General features: G+C 41.4%; 2 protein-coding genes across 2 annotated transcripts in view; both read left to right on the top strand.

The window, feature by feature from the left end:
• ABCC8 (ATP binding cassette subfamily C member 8) overlaps positions 1–5,496 on the top strand; it is a 68,570-nt gene extending 63,074 nt beyond the window's left edge. Inside the window, exons 37-39 of the mRNA XM_054171874.1 lie at positions 988–1,121; positions 2,418–2,480; positions 5,355–5,496. Coding sequence (XP_054027849.1) covers positions 988–1,121; positions 2,418–2,480; positions 5,355–5,492 — 335 coding nt within the window. The 3' untranslated portion in view covers positions 5,493–5,496. The remainder of the gene's footprint in view (positions 1–987; positions 1,122–2,417; positions 2,481–5,354) is intronic.
• A 5,542-nt stretch (positions 5,497–11,038) lies between these two features.
• Positions 11,039–12,343, top strand: KCNJ11 (potassium inwardly rectifying channel subfamily J member 11). Its single transcript, XM_054171841.1, has one exon. It carries the CDS (start codon positions 11,054–11,056, stop codon positions 12,254–12,256), a length of 1,203 nt encoding a protein of 400 aa, XP_054027816.1. The 5' UTR covers positions 11,039–11,053; the 3' UTR covers positions 12,257–12,343.
• The last annotated feature ends 9,543 nt before the right edge of the window (positions 12,344–21,886 follow it).

Genomic DNA, 21,886 nt, shown 5'->3' with positions numbered 1-21,886 from the left:
TGAGGGTATGCCCAAGACCCCCCAAGGCTCTTCCCTTCACCCCGCTAGGCCAGTCTCAGGCTGGCCAGGTCTGACACTGCCCCTCCCCCTTCTCCTTCTGGCATTAGGCCTAGACAGGCCTAAGAGGCCTTGAGATACTCCCCCACCATTACCTGATAGGGAGCATCTCCCACGAGAGCAGAGAGAGGAGGAAGAGAAAGACTATGCAGATGGATTTATAGGACACAGGACATTATGGCTATGAAATACGCTATTTCCTGTGTCCACCTACTGGGTTGGACCCTCTGGACACAGAAAGTATAATTTATGTGGCAGGAACAGGAGGCACCCAGCCTAAACTGCCACATTACTATTTATTAAAAACATAGTTGCTGAAAAATAAGGACTTTTTAGGTTTACGGAGAGCGACAAGAAGTGCTGGCTGCAGGCAAAGGTTCTACATCCATCTAATTGCCTTACCAGCTGCCCTTGTGGGGCAGAATCCTGCTCCTATTAAATCAGTAGTGAAATTCTTAATTTTCTTTAAGAATGTCTTCATTGTGAAGCATTGAGGTTTACGGGCCTTAAAGGTGCCAACAAGTCAGTGTTACCTAGAGTATGTTCTTTCATATTTTCCAATATTCATGTCCACACACACCAAAAAAAAAAATAAGGTAAGTTACACACTGCCTTAGGGTAAAGAAATGGTAGATGTCATTGTGATGGAGAGATGCAGTACCCTAGATGGCACATCTTCCAGAGGAACCCATTCTTAAAATATCCTTAGTTACTTCGATGTCTAATAGATATAAAGAGTATCATGAAACAGAAGTACCGGTTGTGTGGAACAATGGAAATAAACAGGCAACATTGGGTCACCCACCAGCCACTGTAGGCCAAATCTTGAAAATCTTTATGCTGAAATTGAGATGTTTTCCAAGCATATGCTCTACTCTGACCTGACCAGACATACACCCATAGACACATTTTGTTCTGTATCATTTCTAGATGCTATAGTCACAGAAGGAGGTGAAAACTTTAGCCAGGGACAAAGACAGCTGTTCTGCTTAGCACGGGCTTTTGTGCGGAAGACAAGCATCTTCATCATGGATGAAGCCACAGCATCTATTGACATGGCAACAGTGAGTCTGGAGTATTTCTGATTTCTTGGGGGTTTGGTTTTTGGGTTTTTTGGGGGGCAGCAAGGTGGGGCAGACACAACACCCAACTGCTAATATGCAAAGCAAAAGGTGGAAAGCAATTCTATCTTCTCTGTAATACATTTACATCATATTTAGTGCAGGTGTGTTTACAAGTCCAGGTAGTTCTGAGTCATTGCTCACTAATCTAAAGAGCTTTTTACCAGGGGTTTAATAGATATTCTAGCACTGCTTGCATTAGGAAAACAAAGCATGTTATTTTCATCTGCAGTTTGATTTCCTAAAGTAAACAAAGCTTTGAAAGGTTAGCCGGGTTGGTCAGTGAAAGGTAAACTGGCAAGCAGACAGATTTCCCCAGCATAGCAGACAGGACAAGTCAAGAAGTTAGAAGGGTTGAAACCAAGCCTGAAATTGCTAGACAGAGGTTAAACTACACAGTAAAAGTGTAAAAGGATATTTTTTTCCCTCTAGTAAGTTATGAGAAATGTTTTGGTCATCTTTATGATTTTTCTATGAGTAAAGAATATAATCAGATGAGTTTATTGTAACAGCTAACAGTTTTTAGTTCTGTAAAAGGTTAGTCTGTTGGGTATCAGAAAGGTTGGAAACTTGACTGTAATTAGCCCAGTTAAAATGTATTCTGAATTTCAACACATTGAGGATATAGTTCCTCCCTTGAGATACATCTCTAAAGAACAGATAAGAATAAATAAAGGTATCTGTGCTAGTGACATTTCTAGGCTGATTTTGGTACACATCATGCTGCCTAAATAGTAAAGGATGAGTACTTGTTGAGTGAGAACTATGTATGTTAAGACCATCTTAAATATCATCTCCACTGTTAAATATGCCAGGTACACCACACTCCTTTACTTATCTCTGCCACCCCTTGGTGTTAGAAGTCCCCAGTGTGCTGGGACATTCCTGGGCTTCCAGCAGGGTGAAGAACATGCTGCAGAGGTGCCAGCATGCGGGCAGCCTGGCAGGATACTGAATTCACTTCTGATTCACCCTGTACAGCTGAGGTTAGGACAGCTGAGGCCTGGGGGGCCAGGGCACACAGATCTTGTGTGTGCTGAAGCCCAGAGGCAGTGGGGGGTGGCAGAAGCCAGCAGGGCTAACATGATCAAGCTCTGACTCGTAGTTAATTTTTCATTTCTGCAATGAAGAATCAATAAAAGCATGGAGTAATCAGTGGTTACTTAATCCTCCTTACTTTCTGTGTGTTTATCACGTAACTTCTGTTGTCTAAAAAGCAACAAATGTTTTTCTTTATAGGAGAACATACTACAGAAGGTAGTCATGACTGCATTTGCTGACCGTACTGTGGTAACAATAGCAGTAAGTACAATTTCTGCTGCCATTGGAACGGGAACAAGAATCAAAAATGCCACATTTATTAATACTGACAAGATTTGACTATGCTAATTTGATCACTAATCTTTTTTTTTTTTTTTTTTAAAGCAATGTTTAAATGTGAGCTTTCTTTTCCATTTTAAACTACTTATTTAAATACGTAACAACAGTTTATTAAATGTGCTTTGTGATGATGCTAGGTCTGTTTGCCTGTAAAGGCATGTAATCTAAGTATGGGTCTACTTTTTGTTACTCATTTTATGCTCATATAAAGTACAGTATGATTCTGACTACCGTGAAATCTAAGTTTCATCAAACTACAATAATTGCTGAACTAAGGACAAATCAAGTTGTATAATAGTTGTGCCACTGTATAAAGAGGCAGATAAAATTACATTTCAGAATTTAAATAAACAAGTTTCTTACTAACTTAAAAATAAACATTCCATCCCTGTTGACAGTGATTGAATTTAAGTTTGCATATTCTTGAAGTCATTATATGAAGATCTTGAGTATCTATAAAAAAAATTGTTTATGAAAGAGATTCGGCCTGAATCAAAGCAGTTGGCTCCACAACAGATACACCAGAAGAAATACACATCTTTCAGTGCTCTATTTTCTAAAAATACATATTTCAGAGAGGTGAAATAATGTCATTATGCTTTTAAGATTCAAACATTAAATACAACTCAAGAAATATATGCTTAGGAATCTTACGCCATCTTTTTATTTTCACCTAGCAGATGTACATAGAAAACCTGATTTATCTTAAAATATCTGTTCAGCAAAGGAATCACAAACATGAAATTTCCTGACTTCTCTGTCTAAAAATTCAGACTTTGCATTCAGACTTGCTAAAAATGCACCTTGCATTTATGTATCTTTTCTAGTCTGATTGGGGATATGACAGGAAAATTCATTAGTCTTTAATAGTTTTAAACTGCACAGTTCAAGGAAATAGCATTTTGGAATGAACTTGCTTTGGTTTTACTTACAGAATGCTATTTGGTTTACAAGCAGATGGGTTTGCATTCAAAATGCTACACAGCAGAAACACTATGCAGAGATTTTGGGTAGTGGTTTGGGTTTTGGCTTGGTTGGTCGATTTGGTTTGCAGAGTAGTTGTTTTTTTCCAGAGAAAGCCATATATTCCTAATTTGTGCCTAGGAAGAATAAGAAAAGGAAGATTAGAGTATTTGGCCTATGTTATCACTGATGTTACTTTACCAGGATGGCAGCACTGATTGTGTTAGCCTGAAAGATACCAGACACTAAGGGCAGCAAGTGCAACTGGAATGTGGTATTTCAGTCCCCTCCCCCTGCCTGAGGACAGGATGAATGTCACAGGAGGACTGCAGCAGAGATGAGATTTGTAGATGCCATCAGCAATTATTTTATAGAATATCTGGCTAGGAAGCCACAGAAGGCAATACAAGAGCTGTTTTGGTACTGAGGGTGCCCAAGATATCACAAGGAACCTTATGGTGACTGTATAACAGGGACCACCGTATTCTGAGGTGAAATATCCCTGCTGGAGTAAAGAAAAGGAAAAAAAGTCCAATGCAGTTACACTCAACTTTTGAATGTGGGACCCTGTAAAAAGGAGGCAGCTTGTTAAAAGCAGAACCCAAAAATAGATGGAGGGGGGGAAATAGCTGAAAGAGGAAGTGAGGAAATAGGATGATTGTGGAAATTACTGAAGGACTGTATTCAAAAATCACAGAGCTAATGTATGCTATATATTAGGAAAGGTTTGAGTAAGTGTAGAAAGGAAGCTGGTGTAGCTAAACAAGAGAAAATACTATTAGAAACATAAAGGCATTCTTGTAAAAGCTGAAAAAGCAGAAATAATGCTAAGAAGTCGTTACATGTGAAAGTGCAGTAAGGCAGCCACCCCCACCCCACAAAAATGAATCCCTGTGATTGGTGCATATGAAAGAAATGCTCAGGAAAAATAATGGCATTGCAGAAAAGCCAAGTTAGTTATTTTCAGTATTCACTGTGGAAAAAAATGGGGAGGTTTCTTTCTAATAAAACAATCAAATCTTAGGGCTTACTAAGAAAAGGGTCAAGAACAAAAAAGAACACTGTGTAAGCCAAACACACCTTGAATACTGTGTGTAGTCCACCACAATGACATGTTACACTGAAAAATGGCAGAGAGGCACAAGGATGATCAGAGGTGTGAAACTGCCCCATAAGGGGAACAGCTGAATAGGTTAGGCTGCTTCTGCCTGGAAAAAGGACGATGTAAGGACACATGAGAGTAGTCTGCAAAATCATTAGCCAAGAAGGAAGGGGCATCAGAAGAAGGTCTGAGCAGCAAGGCACAGAGCATACAAAAGGGGAGATTTTTTTCACACAGTGGGGAGCAGAACTGGAAAACTCTTTTCCAAAAGATGTGGATGCAGAACGTAAATGAAAGCTCAAGAGAAGAGATGGAAAAGGTCTTAGAAAAAGGTCTTAGATCTATTCAGTTTCACAAGCAGACAAAACTGCACCAGGCTCAGGAACTCCCCCTGATAGTAGAAGTGGTCCAGAACTGGGAGAGTACTTGCATAGAGTACCACACGCACATGCCCTGTTCCTACTCTTCTTGGCTATCTTGTGGCAACACATGGTGGCAGGACAACAGGTTAGAGACACTACTGTGAACTAACATAACTATTCTTACTCAAGTGCCTAATTGAGGTACTTGAATATCTATGTGGCTCTGTCTGGATGTTTATCAGCAGCACTGAAACAGTAAAATAGGATAAGTAGCCTTGAACTTGTCAGAAAAATTAATTTCTGGAAGTCTGTCTTCTCCTGCAACGTATTTGCTGGATACACTGAACTGGCATTTTGTTTGTTTTTCAGCACCGTGTGCACACGATCCTCAATTCAGATTTGGTTATTGTAATGAAGAGAGGGGTTATTTTGGAATATGACAAGCCTGAGGTTCTGCTAGAACAAGAAGACAGTGTCTTTGCGTCTTTTGTGCAAGCAGATAAGTAATAAATCATTTTAAAATACAATTGTACTATTTTCTAAAAATGTAAAGTATCTGTAAATAAATGCTCTTTCGTAAGAAAATGAGATTTTCCTTTTTTAATAAAATGAGCCATTTTTCTCCATCTGAAGCGTTAATAAATTATCCTTGTACTTTCCTTTTTTGTACACTACTAACCTTCCTTTTATTTGCTACCAAAGAATCACGAAGTATGGTTGAACTATGACAGGAACCACATCAAAGAAACATAGCCAGCATGGAGTTTTGATGTCACTCTTCAACTTCTCCTGTCATTTTACTAACATGTTATTTTTTAAGTATCAGAGCCCTACTGTAGATAATGCTCATGATTTAATAAATACAGAAGGAATAGCAATATACCAAAGGTATTTCTCAAAAGCCTGTATATCTTTTAATCATATGACTCTGTAAAGCTTTAATACCTAAATATAAAACCTGTAAAAATTATATTGTGGTTTATTGATGGTGCCTGCGTCTCTTGCTCTCTCCTTTAAAACCTTTCAGAAATTAATTACAAGTTGGTTCCTTCAGTCTTTCTTAGGCTGCCTCAGCTCTACAACCACTGAATCGTATCATGCTGATTCCAAAAGGGATTGAGCCAGCCTTCCTCCCAAACTGAGAGGAAGTGAAGAAGCAGGTTGTGATATAGTATCAGTGGTTAATGTACAGTTCCCAGATTGGTACACATGCACTGATTCATCTGGAAATTATCCCTCCAAATCTAGTAAATAAACAATACATAACCTTTCCCTGAAAGCTTGACTTGTTGCTTCCCAGTTTCACATATTTCACCCACTGCCACACTGTTTCTAGACTCACTGTGATTTTCCCAAGAAATTACATATTATGTATTTCCCACCATTATTCTGCTTATAGTAACTTTGGCTTTACATCTGGTTTTGTCCCCTTGCCCTTTTTGAAGAATGTGCAAACTTGGGAAAACTCCTTTTCTTTTCCTTTAACCTGATCAATTAATTTGGAATCTGTTTTTTAAAGGCTTTATTTTCTAGTAAGAAACATCTTGGTGTTCTCATGCCTTGCTTCTAGCACAGCAGCAGATAGCAAGAAAAACTGAAGAACTGCTGTTGCTGCACCAGTCCCACAGAAGTGTGTTTGCAGCATCTGCCTGCTACTGTTTATGTGATACCAAGGGCATTAGACTGGTGCCACAGAACACATAATCAAACAGCAGAGTGTAGGATGAACAATGGTAAAAGGAGATAGAATACAGCCATGCAAATGAGATACTTCAGCCCTGTCATTGCCTAGGACAGAAAAAAGAGAAAATAGGCATTAGGAGAAATCAGTTGCTGGGCAGCATCAAAGGAAAAACATCTGCAAGGGCTACAGGTGCATTTCCACTCTGGGATACCAGGCTTCCATTACGGCTAGAAGAGAAGGTGACCATCCTTCCAGGGCAGGACACAGCGCAGAGCAGGCTTCTACCACAGCTGCTGTGTGTGCTGTCTCCTAGCTGCCCAGCACTGGTCCTGTGCAAGCTTAGGAAAACACCACTCTGCACGCCATCTCAAACTCATGCTGCAGTGAGCGAGCTGTGGAAGCTTTTCACCAGTGGAAGATCCTAAATCCTAAGGGCAAGAGAAGAGATCTAGACAAATGATGTTTGATAGGCTTTTAATACAGTGCCTGAGATTTGATGCTGAAGTTTGAATTGGGTCCTATTCCACAAGCTTCTGCCAACCCTACCTGGAAAGGAATGTAAGGGAGTGAAGGACACAGCATATGACCAGCAAGACTGTATTATACCTTGCAGTATTAGGAAATAGAGCTTAAAGTACACGTGGCATACACCTCCATTATAAATGAGGCTTATATTTTACAAAGCAGCATTGCAGGGGAGGAGACTGGGTTGGTTCATATCCAACAATTATGTATCTTCTTAATGGTGCCACACTCCTGGATAAATACGTGTGAACAGGGAGGCCTCTTAGCTGCCACTTGGGGAGAACATGCTTCACATTTCCTCAACACATTTTATCTATTCTTCTTGATAGAGGGCCAAGTCCCAAGAAGTTTCTGCCCCTTAAATCCAAAGGGTTAGAGTCTCAACAGTGACTAGGAACAGTATCCAACAAAATTATTCTGTGGTGGGAGGCTCTTTGCCATTACCTGAGTCATTAAACCTTGAGATAGGCAGTCCTGAAGTCAATGTTAAATCAGGCTCACAAATGTATTTTGTATGGCAATGATGCATTACTAAGGAAAGTGCTGCACTAATATGGGTGGAAGGCAGCCCTAGAGCAGCCATTTGAAGGTACTGAGGGAGCTGCCATGTCCAGGCTTTGATTCTTCTTCTGGGATGAGACTTGTCTCAGTCCCAAAGGTGTCAGTGGGGTCAGCTGCCCATGGAGACACAACTAAGGATTGTTTTATTTAGTTTGCTTTCTGAAAATGCTTCCATTATATAACTCCTTTATAACATTTATGCCCTTGTCTTAGTGTGGCAATTTCATCCTGTTCTAAGGGAATGCCTGGGAGGCCAGCATGCCTGATAAGTTAGTCCTCTTCCCAGCTCTACTCATCCCTTCCCCTGTGATTTTGCACAGCCAACTCCCACATCTTTCTCCTGTCTACCCACTTGTACAACAAGGTGATTTATAAGGCTTAATTCATGTTAGGCTAACAGTGTGTAGCCTCTGAAAGAAAGGTCTGCTTCTGAAAAGCAAAGTAATAGTATGGTGTCAAGGAAATTTTAATGTCATAGTTGCATCTTCTTCAATAGCCATTAAAGCTAGGATAAATCAGGGTGAGGGGGAGTTTTGAAATATAAAACCTACTTTGTGGGTGGAAGAACTACAGTACTACAGAGTGGGATTCTTCATTCCTGTGAGCCAAATTTGATCAGCAGCTCTTAACACAAATATGTTGGCTCACTCAGAAGATCTGTCACTTTTTTAAGTATCTGTCACTTGATCCACAAAGACAGGGCTCCCTCATTCTGCTCTAGAAATTCTTCAGCAGAAGCCTCTTGCTTTGCTGTTCCACTCAGCTCAGAAGCAAAGGAAAAGAAGTGGCAAATGACAGTCCAAATAAAGAGTAGAAGTTGAGTCAAAGAGACATCAGAGTTCAAGAATCCTAAACCCCACATGGTGAATGTGTTCATGCAGTATGCTCCATTGGTATTCCCAGGACCAGACCAATTTCTCTTTACAGCACTCATCCCAGACACGGGTATATTCGTTCTACACTCGTGTAGTTATCGCCCTCTGGAGGAAACGTACAGAATAAGGCAACAACCAGAAAACACTAAGGAAAGATGGCGTGAAGGACGTGACAGCCTCCTTGAAAGCCTATGCCCACCTCCGCAAAAAAGTGCGATGTTACAGAGCTTCTTCATGCTCACTTCAAAATGATAGACATAACTATGAGTTGCCATCAGCTGGATAACCACACCTTTGACAAGCAAATCTTCAAATTACTTCATCCACTTATATTGGGGTTTTGGTTGGTTTGGGTTTGGGTTTTTTTTGGCAGGGTGCTGTTTTGTATAGTTTTTTGGTGTGTGTGGAGGGGTTTTGTGGCTTTTGTTTGTTTGCTTTTAATGTTTCCAACGAGAAGCATAAAAAAATCCAATATTTTAAAAGGTTAAATTATACATATAATCATGTACTTAAAGTGTAGGTGCAGAAGACATTCACAGCAAGCACAAAAAAGCATCTAGCAGACCAAGTGATACAGAGAAAGGGAAAGTATCTTTGGCTAAGCTCAGTGGCCAGGTGCCAGGGCACTTTGTTGTTATTTTAGTTTTATTTATCAAAACAGCTACAAAGACAGCCCAAAACAAGAGAAAGCACAGAATACTGAAAACCAGCACCTCCAGACAGAATGGATTATCCAAGGACATGCAACTATCCATACATAAAAAGTAGAAATAATAATAGGAATCATTTAATTGCAAGACCTATAATGACTGCTCAGAGAGCTCTTGAGTGATAACTCAAAAACACTATTCTGAAATCCCTAGGTGGGCCACTAAATAGCTGTAGGTGGTGAAAGTTAATTTCAACCTCAATTGGCTGGCTTCCAGCCATCAAGTGGGCAATTGCCTTGCCCAGGCAATCAATGCCAATAATTGCTTACACTAAGTGCCACAACTGCAGGGAAAGTCCACAGCCACACACGATTAGAAAAATAAAATCATAAATGCACTGGCACTAAAGAAACCTCTTGCCCAGAATATGCTAGGATGCTTTAGCAACTCTACAATGTTGGTGGCTAAACTGAAATGGAAACAAAATATATAGAGCAGAGTAAGTAAACACACTGGAGTGTTTTTAAACAAGGCATCTTGTTACAAAACCACATCCTTACACACATGCACATGTATGTACTTGTGCACACACACACAGACATCGTACTGCCACATACAAGTTCTAGGTTCCTGGCTGCTGCTGCTTGTCACTGTTGCTGTCCCTCTGGAAGTTCATGTCACCGCAGGTTAACCATTTGTGGAGGGATCATTTGTTTGGAATTTCTAGTGCTACTTGGGCAGTAGGCGTTTTCCTGAACTCGTATCTCACATCAGCTCACAAGCTCGTTATTTCAGAAAAATCCTTCCTTAGGCTAAATCACTCTAGCAAATTTTACAAATGGGATTGAGCCCCTTTAGTTCTGGGTGTCTCTTTAATCACTATATCCTTAGACTTGGCCTCTTCAAGCGAATTTCCTAGCACTGCCTGCCCGTTTCTTTAGATGCATGCTTTCCTCCTGCTTACAGAAAGACACGCAGGTGAATTTCAAGATTTTTAGTAAATTTCCTTCGTTAAAGTTTTCTTTTAAAAAAATAACCACCATTTTGTTTTCTATTTCATGAAATAACTGTCCAACCTAAAACCCCACCGACTCCAAGTAGCTGCCGTTAATAGAAGCCAGGTACCGGCAGCAAATCCATCCTCGAACAAATATTGACAGAAATCAGCCCTTGGGGACAGGGGATCGCTCGCACCGCCGCGGCCTAAAATCCGACCTCCCCCCTTCCTCAGCGGACAGGGAAAAAAAAAATAGAGGTTAAAAGTAAAGACGCACCCAGGGCTCACCGGGGAGGGATCCAGTATCGGCTCCCGGGTCCCCGCTCCCCTTCCCACACAGCGACGCTGAGAAACGGCGGCCAACGGTTTTTAACCGCCGGCCATTGCCCAACGACCGTTAGGCGGAGGGTGCGCGCGGCTCCTCCACAGCCTTGCGCGGGAACGCCTCAGCGCCTCGTTCCTCCGTTTTGGGCTCGCCGAAGGGTCCGTATCGGCTTGAGATTTGCAACATGGAGGCCGTGAGCGGTCCAGCCCGGCCCCGCACGCCGCTCACGGCCTCGGCTGCGCCTCCTGGTGACAGTGCGGCCCCTGTCACCGCCTCAGTCGCGCTGCCCGGACCGGTTACAGCGGGGGCTGCGGCGGCGCCGTTGAACCCGTTCGGCCCCCGCGACGCGGCCGTCACCGTGCCGCCCCCCCCCCCCCCACCTCATTCCCACCCTCGGCGGAGCGGCGGTTGCATGGGGTGGTGCTGAGCGGCGGCGCGGCGGCGGGGAGCCATGCTGTCGAGGAAGGGGATCATCCCCGAGGAGTACGTGCTGACCCGGCTGGCAGAAGATGTGCCGGATCATGCCCGGTACCGCGCCCGGGAGCGGAGGGCGCGTTTCGTGGGCAAGAATGGGGCATGCAATGTGGCCCACAAAAACATCCGGGAGCAGGGACGCTTCCTCCAGGACGTCTTCACCACCCTGGTGGACCTCAAGTGGCCCCACACACTGCTTATTTTCACGATGTCCTTTCTGTGCAGCTGGCTGCTCTTTGGCATGGTCTGGTGGCTTATAGCCTTTGCCCATGGAGACCTGGACCACAGCACCCGTCTGCAGCGTGACCCCGGAGGGAGTGCGTCAGGGTCCCTGGACAGTTTCGTGCCCTGTGTGACCAGCATCCACTCCTTCACCTCCGCCTTCCTCTTCTCCATCGAGGTACAGGTGACAATCGGCTTTGGTGGACGCATGGTGACAGAGGAGTGCCCAGCTGCCATCCTTGTACTGATTGTGCAGAACATTGTGGGGCTGGTGATCAATGCCATCATGCTGGGCTGCATCTTCATGAAGACTTCACAGGCCCACCGCCGGGCTGAGACTCTCATCTTCAGCAAGCACGCGGTCATCGCCCTGCGGGAAGGCAAGCTGTGCTTCATGCTGCGAGTGGGTGACCTCCGGAAGAGCATGATCATCAGCGCCACCATTCGCATGCAGGTCGTGAAGAAGACCGCCAGCCTGGAGGGAGAGGTGGTGCCCCTCAACCAGATCGACATCCAGATGGAGAACCCCGTAGGGGGCAACAGCATCTTCCTTGTCTCCCCACTCATCATCTACCATGTGATAGACAAGAACAGTCCCCTCTACGACATCTCTCCCGTGAACCTTCACCACCACGAGGACCTGGAGATTATTGTCATCTTGGAAGGGGTAGTGGAGACCACCGGCATCACTACTCAAGCCAGAACCTCCTACTTGGCAGACGAAATCCTCTGGGGCCAAAGGTTTGTGCCCATTGTGGCAGAGGAAGATGGGCGATACTCTGTGGACTACTCTAAATTTGGCAACACGGTGAAAGTACCCACCCCTTCATGCACTGCTAGGCAGCTGGAGGAGGACAAGAGCATAATGGACACCATGCCACTGTCCCCTAAAGGCCCAGTGAGGAAGAGGTCTGTCAAGCTAAAACCCAAGTTTACCCTAAGTGATGAGCCTTCCTGATGCCTTTTGACTGGAAAACTCTCTTAGGGCTTTGTGTCGGAAAGATCTCATAAACTCAAAACACTGAGGTGGCCTCTTTTTTCTTTTTTTTTTAAATTCAGGTTGGTAGCACAAGGTATGTTCTGGTGTTATTTATTATGGGATAAATCTAAAGCTAATTATATTTTTTTAAAGACATGAGAGATTTCAAGCAGCACTGGGAGTAGGAAAAGCATGGTCTGCAGCTTTAAATATCAGTTCAGACTGTCCTATTTAATTACACAATCATTTTGCATTGATTCATCTGCAGGTAATGACATCTTTTCATGACCAAAAAAAAGTATGTCCTCAGACGTTGCAGTAATTAGGGTTTTGCAGTGTCCTCAAGTCAGTAGTTTTTAACTGATTCCTCTAACTTGGACAATCAATATAGCAAAATAGAATATTAATAATTAATAAATTAGGCCGAATGTGAATGATAACAAAAGGGTCTGGCAATGTTATGCATGACACCAGAGCAGATCTGGAAGCATCTATGTATTAAACTCTATGCCTCAAAGAAATTAATGGCCATATTGTATCATACGGAGCCACTCCTACCACATGCAATATAAAATGTATTGGAATATTTACTTTTGTTTATTTTAAAGCCCTCTACACTTCCGAAATAAAACATTCAGTAATACAGTTTTGGGCTGTACATTTCTAGTAGTAAGCAATGATTTGCTATTACAAAGAGCAGTGGATAGTATACAACTGAAATTAATTATAAATAGGAAAAATTCTGTATTCAGACTTCCAGACGAAAAGAAGCAAAAAACGTACACACAAAGCCACGTGGCAATAGGATACCCAGTGAAAAAATAATCTCTCCCTTGGGTCAGAGTGAATTCTGTTAGATAATCAGGGAATATAAATAGATATTTTAAAGGAGTGGGTAATGCTGAATTATGTATCTGCATGCAGTAGGCAAAACCTTTCACTCCTTTCCCTTTTGTAAAGAAGCTGAGATTTTCGTTCTTGGGGTAAGGAGGGATGTGAACAGCGTGGTTGCTTCTGTGATGCTGTCACAAAACATTCCTGCTGACAAAGCAATTCTCAGTTACATTTCGAGCTCTCTGCACAGCCAGTGCCTGTTTGGATTTTAGCTGAATTCAAGGTCTGGCATTTACTGGCAAACGTGAAGGAGCCATGCTCAGCCACTCAGTTCCAGTGACAATCATCTGCCTAGGGATCTTAGTAACAGCAACAATTTTATGTCTATGCTGGGTTGTCAGGAGATAGCACTAGTGTTAGCTACGGTGCCCTAGAACAGTTACTCAAGTGAAAAAGGACAACATTGTCCAAACAAAACCTAAATAAGCTTTACAGAACTGATCCATTACCTGATTACAAAAGCTGTGCAGAGGCACCGAGTTACTTGCAATTTAATTATTCAAGGAGCTTCTAATATCAAGTTCTTGTGTATTAGGTAGCTCACAACAGAGATCTAAAACTATTATTGTTTTAGAAATAATATGGCTAATTGCCTTGCCAGTGTAATGCTATGAAAAACTCATTCAAGACTGCAACAAAGCTTTCACATTGACAATGGAATATTTTCAGGCATCTGTATTAAAATAAAATAATGTTTGGGTAAAATCAAAGGTTGTTTTAAAATGATAAAATAATGGTTCTATATTCAGTATTTATGTATTTCAGCTTTATGAAGACCATTATCAGACTTCCAATTAAGAGAATAAATGCCTGTTCAGTCTCCAAATTCCCACGAAAAGATGGTCAAACTAGCATTAATGAGTAGTAAGCAAGGAACATTTGGAAAGGCATATTTTGCATTTGTAATCCTGAAACATCCTATTTTTTAAAATAAGGAATCATGAAATGCCTTTGGTGATTAAATTTCTTCTCTAAGACTGAGCCTAATTGTCACATTATTTTCTAGCTTTCCCCTTTTACTCCTCCTGTTCCATCTATCATTGCCCATTAGAGGGGCACTTAGAGTAGAGCAGTTTGCATTTCCTGGACACCTTTGTTCCTTTATAAGTTCATTGTTTATCCTTTTCCACACCACCTGTTCTTACAAGAGTCAGTTCTCTTTTCACTGACTAGAAATGGTAGGTTTCTCCCTGGTCTCTTTAGTTCCTTATTTCAATGTGTGAGGTGGTTCTTAGGGTTCTTGCATAAAGCCTCTTCATCTCTGGTAGCATTTTAAAACTCTTTTCAAGATTTGACCTGAATGTGAAGCAGCTTCAGTAGCACTACTACTGTGCAACTATTTTCAGGAGCTGCTGCAAGGATCTTTTTAGCTCGGGGAAATCTGAGGCAGAAAATTCTTTGTTCACTGTGAAGTGGGAAGGAAGGACAGGAAGAAACGGCTTGCATTTACTGTCCTGCATTTCAGGACCACTTTTTGTGTCACTTAACAAGAGTCTGCCTAATTTTTTTGAAGTCTTGCAGTAAATATCACGAGGAAGGCAGGATTTCTACTATTAAAATCAACAGAATGAATTATTCAAATTATTGGTTAATTTTGAATCTCAGGATTCATGTAATTTTTAATCCTTTCTATTAAAATATTCAGAAACATTTCACGAGTAGAGCAAGGAAGAATATATTGATTTTTTATTAGGGATGCTGCTTCTTTGTGAGGATCCTTTCATTCTGTCATTTATGAAGTATTTGGGAACACAAACATCTGAAATTGTTCTTCAAGTTCTGCTGACTGCCCCCATTCTCGGTAGGAAGATTGTGAGGAAAGCGCCAGTGCCACCATCTGACATAGGAAAGTCCTCATTCTTAGCAGTGAGAAACTGCCACATTATCCATAGTTGAAGTTCAAAAAGTGAGAGCTCTGGTGAGAGAGATGAAGTATGAGAAGCTGGTATAAAAGTCTTTAACAGGGCCAAGGTTTATATGCTATCATATATTAGCAACAGTGCCAGTGACAAAATTCAGTCTTTCCCTGTAAGGCCAGACTGCAGGCTGGGCATGACCAGCATTGCTCAATCCAGAGGGTAAATATTGCTGCGTATTGAGCAAGGTACAAGTCACCACAGAGACCTATTGGAAACAGTGTTAGAAGGGCTTTGTGGCAGCTGGTCCTTGTGGTCATTTGTTAGTAGTTCATAATATTGATCTGATTAATATTTAATAGTGCCTTGAAAATGGAATTTGCTTCTTGATGTTTTCCTTCCTCTTCCATTCTTTCTTTGTACATTGGTCACCATAGGTCTACTAGCATAGATTTTGATTTTGGGTAAAGCACAAGAGTTGCCCTTTGTAGTGCACGTTCCTTTGTGGCCCTGAAGTCATCCAGGGCCAGCTGCTCCATTCCAAGATGAACATCTCAAACCCAACAGCCCTTACCCAAGGTTCAGTTCCTGGAAAGTAGTAATAAAATTGCCACTCATTTTAGTGATTTTTTTGATCAAAGGATGTAATCTGCCAACTGGCTGAAAGCATCTGCTGCAGCAGAAAGTGAGATTTCATCAGTGCTGCAGACCTCACTCTAGCAAAGCTGCAGTTCGAGGTGAGAAGACCCTTGTATGAAGAAGGCCTTGGATAAGTTGAATCAGAGCAGACAGTGAGACCTGTGCTGTACATGGCTGGTGACTGTGTAAGTGCCTGTAACAAATGACTCAGTGTACTATTTTTGATTCAGCAACAGGAGAAAGATATGTGATACAAACCTCCACACACCCCACCCCAAGGAGAACTATTAAAAGAGCAGAAGACATTCTTGAGAGGCTGCAGATACTGCTGCCTCCATCCTGCTCTTAGCACTGCTGGGTGCCTGCAGAGGATGGTACACTGCATGTTTTGCTGGCTTACATCCCTATTTTAATACAGTGTGACTTTAAATAATCATCACAGGGGAATGACTCAGTTTAAAAGTAATCTTCAAAAATCAAAACCGGCAGCTCCTCTTCACCACTTGCTCCTGTCAGCCTTTGTGCCTGAATACTTACAGAGTTTAAATACAGATGGCAACTCTAGGACAGGTTTCCTAACCAGCTTCCTTACTGCAAAACTGAGGGGCCTTAAATCCCATTGGAACTGGAGGGGGCCCAGAGACCTTGTAATGGTGGCTCCACAGAAGAACACGTCTCCTCTTTCCTCCCTTAACATTAGCTAGGGTCTGCCCTGCCAGGACACGCTGAGCATCACATCCCTTTGCCACTGCTGCCATGAGGGTGGTGAGGAGCTGAGCTGGGACTATGGCTGTCATGTGCTATGGCAGAAGGTATGCAGATCTGTCTCCACTGAAGAGAGTCCATTGCTTTAAGTGGTGTTCAATCAATTTTTAAAATGCAGGTTTCCTCAAAACTTTTATCTTCAGTAGAAACCTCATATCTGATCCTACATTTTTTGCTGTGTTTCTGTTTTGCAAGCTACACAAGAGATCCGTCCTCATAGTCCTTATTTCCTACTTCTTCCTCAATATGGAGTAGTCCCTTAAACCAGATAACGAAACTCACCCTTTCAGATACACAGTGCTGAAGTGTCACATCCACCCCAGCCTTTGGATGTGCAATAATTCACTTTATCTTCAAGGTGGCAAATCCTTCCTGGCTAGATGGACCACAATCAGAGAGATGATGATAAAGGTCTTGACACCTAAATGTGTCATGTTGCCTGAGTGCCTTCTGTTCTTCCATTAATACTGTAATTTTCACATTTCAGTGATGTCTCATAACATCAAATAACTACCTGAGGAGACTAGTATAAATATAAAAATCCTTGTTTGGACATGGCCTGGAGCCTGCCCAGTGTGAAACTGTCATCTGTTCAAAAATGTTGTCTGTGAACTGCTGTTTGGACTGCCAGATACCCCTTACTGCCTCCTTCAGGTGACTTGCGTATCAAAAGCCGGTCTTTGTTTAATAACTACTGGTATTGAGGACAGCTTCTTCAGTGGTGGTGGACAATATACAGCCTGCTTGTTTTCTTTTCTACACACACATTGCTGATCCCAAACCTAGAGTTCTCAAGAAGATACAAGTGTGCAGCTGCTGCAGAAGCCATCCTGTCACTTATAGCTTCCAGTCATGTTTTCCTGGTCAGGTGAGGACCATGCTCAGGAATTATACTATCAGAATGGCCTTGTTCTGTTTTAAAACTTGTACTTTAAAGCTTCTGTGTGGCTCTGATTCTCAGTCAGAGACAGTTTATTAGCAGCCCTGATACTCCTACTTTGTAGAAGAATCTATGATTGTTTACGATAGTAATAATTTATAGTGACCTATCATAAAGGGAGCTAATGTATGCAAAGAAAAAGCTACCATCTTGTATTAGAAAGTATTGCCAAATTTACACTAGTCCTTGCAATTTTTAGTTGTATGTTCTCATTATTCAGTGTTCAGTCATCACTGGCTTTCACATTGACTCTCAGAGAAAGTATTCCAAAGTGTGGTAAATTGAACAGATGTCTTAAAAAACCTGGATGCGGTTCAGAAGATGCCTGACTAAAATGATGTGCTGGCACTCCTATTTCATTCATTTTTCTGAAACAGTTTAAATGAAAAACATTACTGATCAGCGATAGTTGAGGAGTTTGATTTGATCCTTAGTGGCTTGCAGGGGGAAAGTTCTGTTAGTTCCTTTTTGAAGTTTACAGTTTAGCTATAACTTATTCACGTGGGATGGAAAATTTAATCATTTCCACATTATCCTGGCATACAGAAATACTTCCTTAAGGATTTAATCTCTTTTAGGTAAGACTCCAATACCTCTAATAACTTTGTGGGATGCCTTATTCGCCTACCCAGACACACTAAAAGAAGCTGGAGTATTTGCAAACTAGCATCCAAATTGAAACAAACTTCTAAGACATAACATAAAGTAATAAACCAGTACAGTTTACCTGCAGCCTCCAGTTTAATGGCTTGTTCTACACAGCATTGAGTTGCTGGATGAAAACCCTCACGTTTTACTATTTTCATATTGTTAGATGTCTTTGGAAAGAACTGTAGTTCACTCATACCAAAAAAATATAATCCACTTTCTCCCATATTAGATTTTGTGACTTGGTTGGCTTTGGGTAACTCTGTCCTGTCTTTGTAGCTGGACTCAGTAAGACACTACACTTGCATACATACACAGTGTGTCACACTGAATATACTAAAAAAGAGAAATCTTTCCTGCTCTGTATTAAAGGGTGTGGGTTTTTTTCTGGAGGCAGCAATAAGACCAACATAGGAGCCCTGTCAATAGGATAGCAATTAAGCATTTGTCTTGATCAGGCTGTTTGTAGCTCATTCACCATCAGTTCAACCAACTGAAATATTGGCTTACTTTACTACTAGACCAACTAATTGTCTGAAATAAACTCCAGACAAGGGTTTGATGCTAATACTTCTCAATTATTAAATCTAAAATCTATATTGCTTTCTCACCACTAGAATTTTGCAGCAGGGCGTGGCAGAGTCCTGAGGAGCTGATAAAGATCAGCTTCTCCTTGTCTAAGCTTCTTTTGTTTGCTTGTAGAACCTGGCCCTACAACTAATTAGGCAATTGACCACAGCCAAGCTGACAGGGGTATAAATGAAGTTCTGCTAGAAAGGGGAGTTCTCTTGGTCTTGCTCTACAGAAACAGCTTTTGCAGCTTGGAACGTCTTTCTTTTAGAATGGAACCTAAGGAACCTCACACACACACACTTCATCCTACCACCCCCTGCGGTGAGTATCGATAGATAGATATCCTGGGTATTGGTGGGAGAGTTTCCTTTTCTGAGTAAATTGTATGCACGCTTTGGTTCATCTCTCCAAATACTTTAATAGTTTACTTAGTTGTGCAACAGTATTTTCCCAACTGACATCTAAACATGTAATTTTATTGTGTTAGAAGGAGAGCAGATTTAACTGTAATAAATCAGTGGCTGTTAGCTACCTGGTTTGTGTGTTTCTTTCACAGCACAGGGTAAATAGCAAATTACATCTTGTGGTTGAAAGAGGAGAGGGATAGTGAAATTGTTCTGGCCAGGTGTGATACCTCCTGAAAAGCAAGATGGTGGTGGAATGGCTAAATTACAGATAATAGAATCTCAATTTTTTGGCTTTTCTTTTTATAACCAGCCAATTTACTTTAGCAGTAAGTAAAGGAAAGCAAAAATCCAAGTTAATTTGAACCTTTGCTTATACCAGCTTGTTGAAACTTTTGTGGATGTTCTCAGTAGCAAAAATAACATAGAACATGCCAGGTAAATATATCTCCTGGATCACTGTGTAGACTAATTCAATAGAAGGGTACAGCCACAGTCTCTGGGGGCTAAATCATGTTTGCGGTGACTCATAACATATACTTTCCTGTCCCAAATGGCTTTGTACACCTGAAACAAAATTGTTTTCCCCTCAAGTAACATCAAATAGTGTTCTGTACTACCCTGAGAGTGAAAGGACCTACAGATGTATTATACATACCTGGAAACCTTAGAAATATCCCTTTTGTGATGGGTTTCTCCAGGCTTTGTACATAACTTTGAAAGCAATCTTTTTATGGCAGACATAAAAGCTGCAGGTGTTATCTGAAGCACAGATTGTAGGTAGAAGCAGTTGCAGCAGCTCTTGTCTGATGTTATCCTTAGTTAGATCCTCCTCTAGTAACTGGATTTTAATCTCTTGAGGGCAGAAATCCCTTAATCTATATGCACAGACATGGATGATATAGTATTTATTAATGCTAGATAAGAAGATAAAGGTGTGAAAAAGAAGTTTAAGAAACTTGATTATTTAGCTCTTTATAGCCTTGTATTTGTATATTTGGTTATTTTTAAAGGAAATAAGATGCATCAAGTCTCAGTAAAGGAATACAACAATCATGTTCTTTTGACAGCTTAAACACAATGAACTTCTACCCCTCTGGATATGGAAGTATATTTATAATGCTTGTCCAACTACAGAGCTTCTACAACAAATGTAACATGTATACATATCTTGTTATGTTTTTCCCTATCTTACGGAGTTCCTAACTTCTCCTTGCTAATCTTTCCTGTGGTCCCCAAAACAGCTATGTCAGAGTGATTTAAAAGATGGCAAATTATGAGATACAAGAAGTTTCTCTGCTGCAGGAGGACCAGTCTATTTCCTTTCTTGTAAAGCATCAATGTCATCTAATTAAAAAACACTTACTCAGGAAAATATTTCACGAACTCCAGAGCTATTGTTTTCCTTCTGCTCAGTGGATTAGGCTCCCCGAGGGGTAGGCAGGAATATAGATGCTATGGACACTTTGAAAGGGTTATTTAGATGCATATGTTTTTCACTGCTTCTTTTTAGTAACAAAGAGACCACATCAGGCAGTTGGGAGTTATCCCTTTGAAGTTCTACAGGTGACACGTGCATATCAAGCAGGATGATGTGCATTAGCCACTTTAAGTCAAACTGCAGCCCTTCAGTTAGTTGGAATGCGCTGCATCTAATCCCAGCACTAATTTCTCCCTGTTTCATAACCACTATGTTGCAGTTTGAGTTTGTGTGTTGGTTGTTTTTCTTTCCTCTTTTTTTTTTTTTTTGGGGTGTGTGTGTGTGTTTTGTTTTTTTAATTTATTTTTTTATATGCTCTGGGCATACTTGGTGCAACACTGGCACAACCCAGGCTTTGTCCTGGCCAGCCCAAGAGACATCTGAAACATTCAGGACATGTCTAGACTGAAAAATGAGCCATGACGTGTGTATACGCTGGCAGAGCCCAAATGGATGTGATGCAAACTGGTGATCCCTGGCCCTTTAAGGCTGGCACTGTGCAGGCAATCAGACAGCTGCAGGATCCAACCTGAATCCAGCCAGCACAGCTCTGCAGTGCCATGTAACAGCACAGATGGCTTAGCAATCTCCAGCCTGCCTGCAGCCACCCAAGTACTAAATGAAAACCTTTTTTTTTAAAGCAAATAGGAACAAAAGCATGCAAGCATTGCTTTTGGAAGCAGTGCCTACAGATGACAATAGCAGTAAGGAGTGTTCCAGTGCTGACTGTAATTCCTCATCTCTTCTGTTAACCTTAGACTAAAATAATTTGCAAAACTGTCTTCAGTGTAGAAATTGTAATATAATCAAAATAGAAATTTAGATACTTGAAATCACTTTATGTGGCTTGTAGTGCTTAATGTACAGGAATGCAACCAGTCCAACCAAAAGACAGACAGCTCTTAATCCAAATACTGAGCCACCTAAAATGCAACTTGGGAGCTGTAAATAATTAATAGATAAATTAATAAAGACTACTCTGATGATACTGTAATTACCTGTAGATTGGACTAAATCTACCCAGCAGAACAGATGACTGGCTGGTTATTTTTCTTGTCTGAATGAACTGGCATCCCTAAGCTGGCTTTGATATCTGCTATTTTTACCTTTACAATTTCTGGGGTAAAAAAAACAAATATGAAACAACTTACCAACTACCTCCAAAAAAGCCATTCCTTCAGGAGTGACAATGAGTTTGCATCTGTGTATTCCATTAGCTCCAGCTGTATTTTTGGCAGAAGTAATGCAGCATTGCCTTTGTTATTTCAATGTCTAAAACAGGATCCTACTCATAGGAGGACTGTGGTTTCAAGCTATAAATGTTAATGATGTCTTCTCCTGGTCTGTATCTTGGGCTTTTATATACCAAGTGATTCTGGTGGTGTTGTTATCCATTGCTGGTGTATTTTA

The sequence above is a fragment of the Dryobates pubescens genome, chromosome 22 (assembly GCF_014839835.1).
Source record: "Dryobates pubescens isolate bDryPub1 chromosome 22, bDryPub1.pri, whole genome shotgun sequence".
NCBI lineage: Eukaryota > Metazoa > Chordata > Aves > Piciformes > Picidae > Dryobates > Dryobates pubescens.
This window is presented reverse-complemented; position numbering and strand designations above follow the sequence as displayed.

Coding starts and splice junctions, on each gene's coding strand:
- KCNJ11 (XM_054171841.1), top strand. CDS start 11,054: ATGCTGTCGAGGAAGGGGATCATCCCCGAGGAGTACGTGCTGACCCGG.